Source organism: Triplophysa rosa, linkage group LG13 (assembly GCF_024868665.1).
Source record: "Triplophysa rosa linkage group LG13, Trosa_1v2, whole genome shotgun sequence".
NCBI classification, from domain to species: Eukaryota; Metazoa; Chordata; class Actinopteri; order Cypriniformes; family Nemacheilidae; genus Triplophysa; species Triplophysa rosa.
In genome coordinates, this window is record NC_079902.1 from 3,997,774 (window position 1) to 4,011,791 (window position 14,018).

Genomic DNA, 14,018 nt, shown 5'->3' on the forward strand with positions numbered 1-14,018 from the left:
TGTTGTTAACTGGACCCCATTCAGTTGCATTGATTTTGTGTCCATACAATATTGAATGGGGGCCAGTGCTGTTCGGTTACCAGCTTTTTCAAAATATCTTCTTTTGTGTTCTGCGGAAGAAAGAAAGTCATAAATGTTCAAAATGAAAAGAGGGTGAGTAAATGATGACAACATTTTCATTTTTGGGTGAACAATCACTTTAATTTAATATTTGGAACTAAAGAGGACTTTGAGTTCTCTGTTTATCATGTGTACCACATAAGAAGCACAAAAAACTGTAATCCCCTTCATTCAACCTGGAAAGTTGGAATGTCCAACACAGTAAAGTGCAGTGAATGCCACACAAGCAAGGCCTCAAACTTGGAAATTTGGGCGGAACATTTCTGTGCTGCAGAAATGCCAATTTAGAATCAGAATTTTAAGTTTTACTTAACTAATATTGCATATAGGAATTTATAGTCTGTTTAATATTTGACCTGTGTTTCTCTCTCCTTTAGCTTAAATGTGTGCTTTCACCAGAGGTGGACGAAGTACACAACTTCCTTACTTGAGTGAAAGTACAGATACTACTGGTCAAATATTACTCCACTACAAGTAAAAGTTGTAAAGACAGATTCTTAAGTAAAAGTACAGAAGTATGTGCTTTTAAAAGTACTCAAGTATTAAAAGTAAATTTCCTTTACGTCAGTTGTGCATATTTTACTGTAGTATACCTTATCCCTCTGAAGCAACCTACTGAATACACTGAGTAGCTCACAGTATCAGTTGTATTAAAGGAGTAGTTACACCACACTTTAACATGTGCCTTTTTCGTCTTATATTGTTCTATTTGCCTTTTCAGAGCGCTATCAACGGTGTAGCAGCGCCTATATGTTTACATTAGTTTAGCGGGAAGATCCCAGAGTTGCCAGATTTGCGTAAAAAAATCAGCCAAATGGCCATTCAAAACTTGCCGGAAAACCGAGAGCTTAGAAAAGCTGAAATACTTGGCAACAGTAAATGGTCCTGGCAGATCGCAAGCCAGATAAATTGAGCACACATTAAACCCCGCTGCATAGAAACCATTTTCTACTTTTGGACCTTTTTATAAATGTAGAGGAGTAAAAAGTATGATATTTGTCTTTCAAATGTAGTGAAGTTAAAGTACAAGTACTCCGAAAAAATAATACTCAAGTTAAGTACAGATACTCAGAAAGTGTACTTAAGTACAGTACTCAGGTAAATTTACTTCGTTACTGTCCACCTCTGGCATTCACTGTGTGTGCCTGTCTGCGTGTGCATGTGTGTGTGTGTGTGTGTGTGTGTGTGTGTGTGTGTGTGTGTGTGCGTGCGCGTCCATGTCTATGTGTCTATGTCTACGTGTGTTAGTACGTGTGCATATTGTGTGTGTGGAGTGTATTGTATATGGGTATGTCTGTCTTCTGTGTTTTCACCTCTTTCTATATAAATAAAGTTGAGTTGAGTTGAGAAATGCAGGTGTATGATGTCACTGGAACATAATGACCCCCAGGAAGATGCAGACAGTTACGGTTCCAAAATAACAATAAATCCTGTTTAGCAAACATTTGCGGAGACAGGTGTTTAAAACACTGTTAATGATCTTCACCTTGATAATCATACACCTGCAAAACAAATGCTAGCCTCGCCATTTTGTTTGTCTTACATTATTTTTGTATTCCATTTCCAAACAATGAACAACAGAAGTCTTCATGGTTCAAAAACATTCCAACAAATTAAAGCCCACGGACAAAACAAACAACACGTTTACAACTCCATTGCCATTTAACTTCGATAAAGAACAAGCTGAATTTAATATACACAGAGCAGTGTGCAGAACCAAACCAGACCAAAGACGTGTCACTTAAAGACTTTCAAAAATAATGTTCCCGAACCATCTGCAGAGCTTTACACGCCCACTGCCATGATAGGGCCGCTTGAAGTCCAAAGGGAAACCCAATGCAGAGATCAGCAGATATCTCAAGATCCACTTTTCCTGTGCCGAGATCACTACCAGATGTTGGCTGAACAGGAGCTTCTAGGACCCGAACAACCTCAACAAATCACTATAAATCACCCGCCACTTCCCAACAGCTTCCTGCAGTACATGTCTCCATCCCGCAATCACGTCTGCACTGTCATCACAAACAGACAGTAAATCTTATCTCAATCGTTGTGTTGCTCCTGTGATGGTGTATGCAGGTGGGGGCCAACAAACACAACAACACGGCAACAAGGTTCTGAAACAAAATATGAAATCTGTTCTTTCTATCTATGGCTATGCCAGTTTTTCTCCCCATCACTCTGAAAGCTTCTCGTTATTTCTGCCAATGATGCATCTGGTGCACCAATACAGATGTAAATAAATAGGCGCGCTGCGGTGGTGCACGGAAAAAATCAGTCCTGGAAAGCACAGATAGCAGTGAATGAATAGGTGTTGCCGCAGTGGAAGGAAAAAAGAGACAGCAGGCGCAGAAAACTGGCTTCAGACTGTAAGGAGAGCAAGCTCTTTATGGCCAGAGCAGCTTATGATAGATGGACAGTAATTTCTTTTCCATCTGGTTTGAGGAAGGGCAAAGCCACTAATGAGTCCTATCAACACAGGTCTCCTGTCCTCACAGGGACATTTGATCATGGAGCCACACAGGACAGAAACAGACTACACAAGCTGTTCTGCTACGCAGAAGGGCCCGTCTGACTGATGACTTAACCTGATGTTATGATACAAGAGTCTAGGATGAAGATGATGTTTAGATTTGGATTAGGTATGATCTCACAATGCTCTTTGTGTCTCGGGTCTTAGTGGTGCGTGCTAAGGCAGGCATCATTATAACTACTGCTTATATTTGGGATTAGGGAGTCTTCAAAACGCTTTACCCTGTATTAAATTTGGCGTGTAACTCATCCTGTGCTGTTTGTGCTATAGATCTGAATGATAACTTGAATTATGCGGTTTGGTGAAGAGAGGTATGTAATTACTCTTCTAAGCGATCAGATTTGCAGCGTTTTGCTGGCATATAATAAAATAGGCAAAACCAAACCAAACCATAAAGCGGGACCAGAATATCTTTTATGGTGAACTCTTTTTGGCTTGGGGCAATAAGTAACCACCTAGCAACCGTCCAGAAAGGTTGTATTTGTTAACAACTAGTTAATACATTTGCTAGCATGAACAATGTGCAATTATTAATCTTAGTTCATGTTAATTTCAGAATTTACTTATGTAAGGCATAACGTACAGGCAGACGGTTGTTATCACAGAAATAAGCCCCGACAGTGTGATCAGCACGGAGGGTCTTGTATCCCACTGAAGGGGCTTATTTTGCAATAACAGCCGGCTGCTTGTACATTATCCCGCTTATTACACGGCTACTTGCCACATGAGAAAAAAATTGACATGAAATGTGAGTTTGAAATATTTTATTAGCTCATTTTTACCGAATGCAGACCTTCCAAGAGGAAAAGCTGACTTTCAGTTTTAAGGTAAGAAACAAAGTTCAAATGCCACGGACAGGCAATTTGGTTTAATCATTTGTAAATATAATGTAATGTTATTAAAAGACATATTTATATTTAATTTGTCAAAAAAACCTGTCAAAATGATTTGCTGTATCCGGGTTACCGTGTGTTATTAGTTTTGAGAGGTTGTTTTCTGGGAATAACGAACGTGCAAAACTTGCGACTGGCCAATCAGAATCAAGCATTTCAACGAGCCGTGTAATAAACATCATTCAAATCAAACTTAACTGTTAACATTAGTTAATGCACCATAACTAAACTAATTGATATTAACTAACATTAATAAAGATTAATACTTGCATTTACTAATGTTAACAAAATACAACCTTGTTGTAAAGTGTTACCAGAAAAAATATATGGCGATATTTTAACTTTTCATGGTACTGTATAATGCATATTTCCGGCTTCTGTGCAGAGATGTGCTTATGTAGCATGAAATATAATAAAGTTGGACATGAAAAATATTATTTTATAATATAATACACATGCAACATGGTCTGAGATGGAGAAGTTGGCAGTGTAGGGAGACAGCTGTAATAAGAAAAAGGTGTCAATATTTTTCACTAAGGTTTGAAGTGGAATATATAAAACAATAAAAGCCAAAAAGGGGACAGAACTGATTACTGAAATCACATATGTATCTAGAGGAAGATATGGATCAATTTACATCCCCTGATAACTTATCACTTCACGTCAAAAAACATGAATGGAATACTGTGGATTACTTAATTTTCCACATGCAGAGGCACATAAATACCATGGCGTACGTGCTATGACATCCTATAAAAGTCTTTCACTAGAGGGATCATTTTTAAAAGCTGAAGCAAATCATGAAAAAAGTATATTGTTGAATATAAAAATGCTTTATACTTAATAAAAGACCAGCTCAAAGATGTTGGTGGAACCGCAAAAATAGGTATTGGATACTGCTAGAACCATGACAAAATATATTTACATTTTATTTAACATGAATTAAATATGGGCCTTCAAAAGCACCCAAACAACCTAACACCTATCACGCTACACCTCAGCCTCAACTGCCACAGCTTGAATTACACCGAAAGTGGGATGTGCCAGAAAAAAGATTAAGAAACATGTCTAAATTCAAGGGCCCTGACTAAACAGCATGTAGAGATGTTTGCGGTGCATCAAAGCACATCTTGGGCGTCCCAGCACAGTGGGTGCAGCTGCTCGACTGAGGTCATATAGGCAGCTGCCCCCATACCCCCCCCATCCATCCGATTATTGTTTTCATCTACAGAGAAACTTCTCATTCATGCTTAATTATTAGAAGACATTTACACACGCCTATTTTACTATACTCACATTTCGTGCTTTGATTCTCCTTTCCTGATTTCACGCCGTTTTCTTGTTTTTGACTAGCGTGAAGAAGTAGGGGTTAGATTTCACACATTCTATTAGCTAAGACTGCATTGCTTAATTTCTTTTCTTGGGTTTGCTCAAGTACAGTATCTCATCATTTTCTTTTCCCTGCACGATTTTACCCCTATGCTGGCTGTGTTGCTCTGCAGTTGTGCATTTGCCGTTTAATTCGTTATATCTCGCAAAGAAGGCTGTCACGTCAAATTGGAATGTGTTTATTATATTTACTGTACACACTACAACAGATGTACAAGTTACAACGGTTGTGTTATTTTAGTTACTAACAGCAGACCAATATTGCTATATTTATAGCGTGACATTATACCAAAACATATAACGACTAGAACTTCCACTAGTGAGGAGCACGTCTGTTACAGTTTCAAGATTGGTTGCCTTTTGCATTGAAGTTTCTGATCTAAAGCACTTTTTAATGCCCATTAATCTGTAAGGGGACTTGACTGGACTGAACCGCACATACAGTACTAGGATTATGTAGTCAGTACTCTACTAGGCACACATGCAGGGGTCAATAGCACTAAAGACCCACCGTATGCTGCAAAACAAATAGTCCATTCACTGCTGAGGATGCTCTCAATTCCTGTAATTTATCTGCATTGTCTTACATTACACAGGGCTCATCTGAGAGGCAAATAAAAAGATCGTTAACATAGTCCAGCTAATATAAAACTCATCCTGAGAGAGGCACTCCACCAGGGCCTCCATTTAGACTTGGCATTGCTTTAGATGAATGCTTCATTCGGTCCCAAATTACCCCACTGGTTTACATTATCATCTTTGAAGTTTAAGGTGACCGTACCCAGAAGGCAGAGGTGATCGTTCACAATTTGAAGTAACCGTGGTGATTTGCTGACCTGATGGTGTACCATCTTTGATTAATGTACATGGAGCAGGGTTATGTCCTGAAGAGCTTTGTAAAGGGGCTGGTGAGATCACGAGACCGGAGGCCCCTCCTCATGTAAGCGGACAGATCATCATGTGGAACAAAGCCAAATTAGGCCCAGATTAATTTGGTGATGGGCCAGTGTGCTCATTCAGCCTTTAACTTTACACAAAACAGACCACAGGCATCTACTGGACATCAAGCCTGAGAAAAGGCGGTTAGGGAGATGTGGATGGCCATTTCTGGAAAGTAGAGCCTTAATTCATCTTTGTAGATTATATGGGAATCAAGCCAACTTTTGAGTTGTTCATTTATACTTACGCTCACAGTTGTTCTAATTTGCTTTTTTGGGTAAGCAGTGCCACTCAGATTGACAAAACTGAACATCTGACATCAAGATATAGCAAATACATGTAGCGAATGCTACCCGACCATCACACTCTTGCTTTAATTCAAATGAAAGTTGCCATCCGCTAAAAGTCTGCAGAGAACATACCACCATAAACAACTGAAATGGGAGACATTGCTGTCAAAATAATCAACTATTTAAAAATATTTAATGAAGAAATAGCTCTACCATCTGAAAACACACTTACCAATGACAATGAGGGTGTAGTTGATGTTGACGCTGCCAAAGCCATTGGTGGCTTTACAAATGAAAGTTCCAGCATCCTCTGCCTCCACCTCTTTGATCCGGAGGGCTTGCTGAAGGACCCTGAAGCGCATCCAGCCACTGTGGATGTTCCGGCCATCTTTGGTCCACATGATGAGGGGGGGTGGATCCCCCTCAACAGGACACTGAAGCTTAATGGTGCGTCCGATCCTCACGGTCTGCCGGTGGGCAACCTTCTGCGCTACACGTGGGGGACCTGCAGACAAAGAAATTAGTTACTACAAGCTGTTTTTATGAATAATGTCATTTTCAAAGTTAGAATGTCGGTTGGAGTTTTTCCTACTGTTGTGCTATCATGCTGTTGTTCAGCAATGTGATGGGCTGCAAAACTCAAACTCAAATCAAAAAGAGCATCATATAAAGTTGTCCTCACAAAATATAGGGTGAATGTTTTTAAATGTTTTAAAACGTTTTACATTGAGATGGATATCAAGTCTTGAATGTCTTTGTCTTACCCTAACATATAGCAAATGGCTTGTAGATTGTCTTTATAAAAACCTAACTATAAACAGGCTATTTCAAACACACAAGCATGGTTCGCGTGTGTGCTTTAGTTTGAAACACAGCATTTATAAACCAACCTTGGTTAACCAGACAAGCACTAAAACCTCTAGTGTGAAAGTGACACACTCTCATGCCTAATTCAAGGCCTTTTCTCTTCTTTCTTAACCTGGCTGTAGGACTCAAGTCTGAACACGCAAAGCGAAAGCTTCAATACATTAGACAAAGATATTTGCTTTTCAAGGATAAGACTGAGCTTTAAAGCAATAGTTCAACCCGAAAAGAAAGATCCGTCTTAACTAACCCTAACTTAACCAATTCTGACTTTCATTCATCTGTGGAAGACAAACGTTTTAGAAAATGTTGACTACTAAATTTGAATAAGCGTCAAATGCCACTACAGAGATTTGAGAGCTACGACAAAGGACAATATTTTCAATGGAAACATCTTGATTTGTGGTGTGTGAAAAAAAGAAAGACATACAGGGTAACATAAGGCTAAGTAAATGATGAGAGAATTTCATTTTTGGGGGACCTATCCCTGAAAAGCATCTCGTTCTAGCTGAGTGCACCGAGTCTTCCCTCTGCCCACGCACAGCTTTGCTTACTCCTGTTAAGAGACTGAGGCAGGAAATTGATAGTGTCACTGTTTATGTCTGCGGGGAAATTGTAACCGCAGTCCTCTGTCAGCCAGCCATGTCTAGTTGGCATTCTCTACTACCGGCCTGCATTGTTTGTGCGCTCCTCAGTCGGTGGCTTCTCTGAGGTTAGAAAGGTCAGAGTCTGTAAATACTGTCCACACTTGCTGCTGTGTTAGTCACCCGAAGGGTTGTTTATGTAAGGCTAATGGAAGACTGGATCCATTTAGCTGCCACAGAACCAGGATTAAGAAGATCTTGTGGTAAAACTTTCCACATGCAGTCATATGCACGAAGTATATTATGTTTAAATCTTTTCATTCAAAAAACACCATTCCCTGTAATTGCAGGAATTATTGGGATCGAAGAAGAGGAAATAGTGCTTTATTTCATTGACTGATGTCTGTCCAACATTTAATTGCTTCCAAATCTATCTGAACAAATTAGATGCGTAAAGAGATGACAGAATTCGGTAAAACTGAAGCATGACAAATATTGGGTCTGTCATAGGAGCTGTATTAGCTGTGTTTCACGGCTGTTCGGGTGAATATTGTTTGCCTTGCGTGCAAGTACGTTCAATTTCTTAAAGGGTTTCTTAAATTAACGTGGCGTACATCATTGTAATGTTTTAAGCTGTGCAGTTGGCTCTCTGAATCAGCGTTATACATCTGCCAGTATGAACGCAAATTGCGATCAGAACGACTCGCAAACAAATGACTCCTTTAAACCGATTCGTTTGAACTGTTGAAACTTTTCAGTCACTAGCGAATATTAGAGCTCAGTGAATCATTCAAAGCTCAGTGAACCACAAGAGAACGCAGGATGTGAATGAGCTTTGCTCATTTAGTAAGACTTGGCTGAATTTAATTGGCTGTTGTGGGCTGAAAAGTTAGTTGAAAGGATAAAACGTTTATTTGATTTAAAACATTTATGTTTGGCTGAATAAAAGTAATGTTTTATATAACTCAATAATCGTAGTTTTCATCTAATTTTTATGTTTTAATATGTAAAGTGTTTGGTTAAGCCACGTAAAGGTACGGTAGGCCTACACGTGCGTGTTTGTTCAAGATAAGGATGGCACCACCTCCACCTCATTTTGAGCCAGGAAAAACCCTGCTAATAACATATTAGTTTAGCTTTCTACTATAGGATGACAAATTTATCATTGTTAGCTATTAAACTTGGGTGACTGGAGCATTGGTACCTGACTACCTATCATTGAAAACATTATTGTCTTTTTTAGATAGTCTTTTGTGAATATTTGCATTGTGATAGCGGTAGTCCCGTTAATCGCAAAATCATTCAACGAGTTCAGCATACTGCTAATCCAACGATGCAACATTCTAAATAAAAATACACAGAAAAAAAATGTTTAAAAAAATACAAAGCAACTTTATAGTTGATATTTTATGGTATTAAACAAATTCAAAGTATATCCATAACCAATATTCCTTGTTTTGTTCAATCTCCAATATTCCATCTCTAATCATATTTTAGTAGGCTTTGCAATGCATTATGGGATTGCCCTCTCTGTGCAGGATGTGATTCTGCCTTGTAATCTGATCAGAAAACAGAACCCTTATGTAATCAGGAAGAAAACGGTTAAATCCTATACAGCGATATAAACCAGTTGTCCGTGAACAGTAACACCAAATAAAGCGTTTGATGTCGAATCAAAGAGGCTTCTAGTGAAAAATGTATCGTGTGCATGGTTTCAAACTGCGCTGTGAAATGATTCGGTGCCCAGTGGGAGGCTTGTGGAGTCTCTGCAACAGGTATCAGGCCAGCTTGACTACAGCACATTACCGTGTCTCACAGAGAGAAGTGGGTAGCTTGACATTTTGATGGATTATCGTTGAAAGTGTGAAAAAGAAATTAGTCACAGGCAGGAACTCGCAAAGCCTTCTTCTGCCGCTTGGTTTCGAATGGCTTTCTCATCAGTGTAAAACCGTCCTGGTGAGTTGTTCTCACAGATTGAAATCTCATTCTCTCTCGGAAAATACTGTACGCCCACTCCTTGAGCAGATTTATGGCCCTCCTGCTCCGGTCCCTTCTGTTCGTGGGTCAGTCCTGAGGCCTCCCCTCCTCGCAGGAGCCAGGAGGCAGACAGCACTGCACGTTTCGCTGATCAGAGGTGCTCGGGAGAAAACAAAGGCCTTAAACTTTCACAAGCAGCGCTGGGTTTGGCTTCCAATTCCTCTCCCTTTTGCCCAAAGACAGCCTTGATTAATTTTGACATCTACCACACAACTCACAAAAGCCATACAGTCAATGGCAGGGTCAAGCAAGCACTTTTTAGCCCCCTTAAAAGGTTGCAAGACAGAAATGACGAGTGAGTGTAACAGTATTTATTGTGCCCAAATAAATAAATGTGGTCCAGTGTGCGGCAATACACATTTAACCTTTGAAAGTGTCTCAATGTAAATATTGGCTCTGTTTGTTTGTGTGTGAGGGAATTTGGGGGAAAGGAACTCTGTGAATGGTGGGACGACAGGTCAAACTCTTTAAAAGGCAATCTGTTTTCTCCATTCAGCATAAATGCATTCCCTTCTGTTGCAGCTGAGTGCACAGCACTATACGGTGGCCGGTCTCTCTCGCCTTCTGCACCACGGATCACTCCCTTCAAGCTGCAGTCCTCCAAGTCCCTCTTTCCCCTTTACGGCCTGCTGGCTTAAGGTAGCTCAACATGCATGTCTGAAATGTCCACTAATGACAGGAAAAAAGAGAGGCCAACGCAAGTAGCATTCAATCATATAGTCTCTTTCAACTCAAGTGCTCTTGCCAATGAGCCTCCTCAGGGCCCTGTGGAGCACTATTTGTGATCTCTGTAAATACAGCATTCCCTTAAGAATTCATATCTATCATGAGCCGGCTAGATAGGGTGCTTTGGTGCAAAAGAAGTTGATGCATAATATTTTTGTTGGCCTTGTTTGGGAAGCACAGGAGGTGATTTGCAACGCAGGAATGAATTTGATTATAATTTCTTTAGCAGGTTTAGGCTTACCGGTGCCAATGTATTCATGGTCAGGAAGTGGCCGGTGATGAAGATAACCCTGACACACATCCTCTGTCTTGCAAGGTTTATTTGGAGCACTTACGCTCACAGCGTTCTTACATTTCACTACTAAATCAATGAAGCATTTTTTGAATACTATCTAAATACTTCAGTTCATTCTCTAGGTTGAAGAAAGTTGAATGACTTAAGGACTCCCAAACACCATATCATATAAACATCATAATATGCATTAAGAATGTCATGAGTCTGATAAAATATGGTAAAGTATGGAGTAATTATGGTGGATTTACACCCTCTTGAATGATGGTTCATGGCCGACTGCAAATGTAAACCAGAATGTAAACGTACTGCAGTTATGAGATGAATTTAGTATTTATGAAAAATTTCAGTCTGGTTTTAAGCCCCGTCACAGTACAGAAACTGCCCTTTTGAGAGTTTCGAATGGTCTTCTTTTAACTGTGGACTCTGGTAACTCTGCTGTTTTAGTTCTTTTAGATTTGACTGCGGCCTCTGATATGGTCAACCACTCTATTCTCTTGTCTAGACTTGAGCAGTGTGTCGGCATTAAGGGCAAAGCAATTAATGGTTCCAGTCATATTTGACAGTCAGAAGTTTTTCTGTTCACCTTGGTGATTTCTCGACATCTACTGCCCCTCTTTCTTGTGGTGTTCCCCAAGGGTCAATATTGGGTCCTATGTTGTTTTCTTGTATATGCTGCCCTTAGGGTGTATTTTTAGAAAGCACAATATTTCGTTCCATTGTTATGCGGATGATGTTCAAATTTATTTGCCTGTCAAAACTAAGAACAAAGCTTCTTTTCAGTCATTACTTAATTGCATGAGAGATTTAAAAATATGGCTGGATCAGAACCTTTTGGCCCGGTTTCATAGACAAGGCTTAGCCTAAGCCAGGACTATGCCTCAGTTATTTTAGGCTATTTAACTCGCTTTTATTAAAATGCCATAGAAAAAAACATTACTGATGTCCATCTTGAAACAAAATAAAGGCACTGACATATTTTAAGATACGTCAGAGCCAGTTATTTTCAGTTAAGACAGCTCAAAATTAATTTTAGTCTGGGACTAATCTCAAGCCTTGTCTGTGAAACCGGGGCTTTGTGTCTTAATGAAAATATGACTGAGATTGTTGTGTTTGGTCGTTCTGGGGACTTGAGTGCTTGTGTAGATGCACTGGGTGATTTAGGCTTGTATGCTCGTCCTTTTAACAAGAATCTCGGTGTGGTTTTTGACAATGCTCTTAAATTTGATAAACAGATTAGTTCTGTCGTAAAAGCCAGTTTCTTTCAATTGAAACTCTTGGCTAAAGTCAAGCCTTACCTTCCGCATAAGGAGTTTGAATGTGTAATTCATGCTTTTATAACATCAAGGCTAGACTATTGTAACTCTTTATATTTTGGTGTGGATCAGTCATCTCTTCAATGTTTACAGTTAGTCCAAAATGCAGCAGCTCGACTTTTGACTGGGACTAAAAAGTATGAGCACATTACCACAGTGTTAGCTTCACTACACTGGATTCCTGTTCGTTTCAGGACTGATTTCAAGATTTTATTATTTGTTTTTAAGATCTTAAATGGGCTAGGGCCTGTCTATTTATCTGAGCTTTTGAATGTACACGTACCTGTATAAGCACTGAGGTCGTGCAATCAGATGCTTCTTGAAGTTCCGAGAACCAGGTTAAGAAATAAAGGTGACCGTGCTTTTTCACTGGTGGCACCAAATTTGTGGAATGGTTTACCTGTACACTTAAGAACTGCTCAGACTGTTGGAATTTTTAAGTCATTACTTAAGACATACCTGTATTCTTTGGCTTTTATATCAGGCTGAGCGGAGACATTGTGATGTTTTTATTTTTATTTATTAATATATATATAAATATATATATTATTATTTTTTCCTATTGTATTGTTGTTGCTTGTGTGTAATTGCCTTTGGACATTGTGAAGCACTTTGGTCAACCATGGTTGTTTTTAAATGTGCTATATAAATAAAATTGAACTTGAAGATTTATGGTATGGTCTCCAAACAGCTGCACACTAAGACTTCCCAAGGTGACACAATCACAGTGGAATTGTGTGATTTCACTTACATCAATGGAACCAGTAATAACCGCAATATTACTGCTGGAACAGGCCAGCAGCAATATTGCTTATATATACTGTATAATATTTCTCATTATAATTTTTGCAATACTATCATGTCATCCAAATGACTGGCACATACCATAAATATTATAGAGGGCAATTTTAAGTAGTTTGCAGAGCTCCAGATTCTGAACAATCCATTGTGAATAGCAGGCCAGGGGCAGAAAAGAATCAGACGAAATGAAAAACCTCCTAAACCATTTGCAGGATTGCGCACGGGTCTCCCTCGGGTAAATCTGGAATGAGAGGTTTTGTGGGATATCACATGTTGCCACTGTGAGGTTTTGAGAGCCAACAACTACAAAAGCAAAAAGATGATGATGATGCTGAAAATCGCCAAGGCTTTGGTAGTCATCCACAAAAAACATTTATAAATACCCAAATAAAAGTAAACCAAAATAAATTCCTTGCACAAAGATAAACAATTAATACAATAGGTTTCAAAATTTGAGATCCCCATTAAAAATGCTTTTTTCTTTTTTCACTTGTTATATCATAAAAAAATGATAAGTAACATAAGCATAACATGGTCAATGCTCCAAATCATTCAGAATCTTTTTTCTTAATTTTATATTATAAATCTCCTTTATTTGAACATATCAAATCCCTTAGCTTTTCTATGTAGCCTCACACATTGGGACCCCAAAGTATCTATTTTTAAAGGAGGCATGAATTAAAATCACAATTTTAACCCGAGCTTTTGTTATATAAGAGGGAATCGTATTCACGCGAACATCATGTAAGTGTCAGAACTGAAAACGCCCTTGTTACTGAAATTACAACTGTTATTGACACCAGGCCCAGCGAACGGCAGGTTCTGGAATGCACCTATCTATGACGACATTGATAGGTTGAACACCGCCTCCAAAGAAAAATATCAACGACTACTTCTCTAGCCCCGCCCACTGGTTTGCGCATGACAGAACCAAATAGAGGGAGCAAGCAATAAACAAACATGCCGTTAAAGATAGCTATAAAGCTTTATATATATATATAAAGTTTATTTTTAAAGACGTTCCAGCTCATGTGGGAAAAACATGGAGCGTTTGATCGTTTCATTTCTATGCGGATTCGTTCGTGAACAAGGCAGGTCGAATTAAAAAGCAGTGCTGTCTGTGCCGTCAATATTGGATTCGATAGGAATGGCGCAGCAATCTTATGTGAGTAAAACATGTTTGTACTATGCGTCTCTATTGCTTTGTTAGGGATCGCTTGATGTGATCCCTGAG

At 39.1% G+C, this 14,018-nt stretch overlaps 1 protein-coding gene across 1 annotated transcript in view; it reads right to left on the reverse strand.

The window, feature by feature from the left end:
* Positions 1 to 14,018, reverse strand: part of fgfrl1a (fibroblast growth factor receptor like 1a) — a 54,770-nt gene that overhangs the window by 23,608 nt on the left and 17,144 nt on the right. The window contains exon 3 of the mRNA XM_057350167.1: positions 6,397 to 6,669. Coding sequence (XP_057206150.1) covers positions 6,397 to 6,669 — 273 coding nt within the window. The remainder of the gene's footprint in view (positions 1 to 6,396; positions 6,670 to 14,018) is intronic.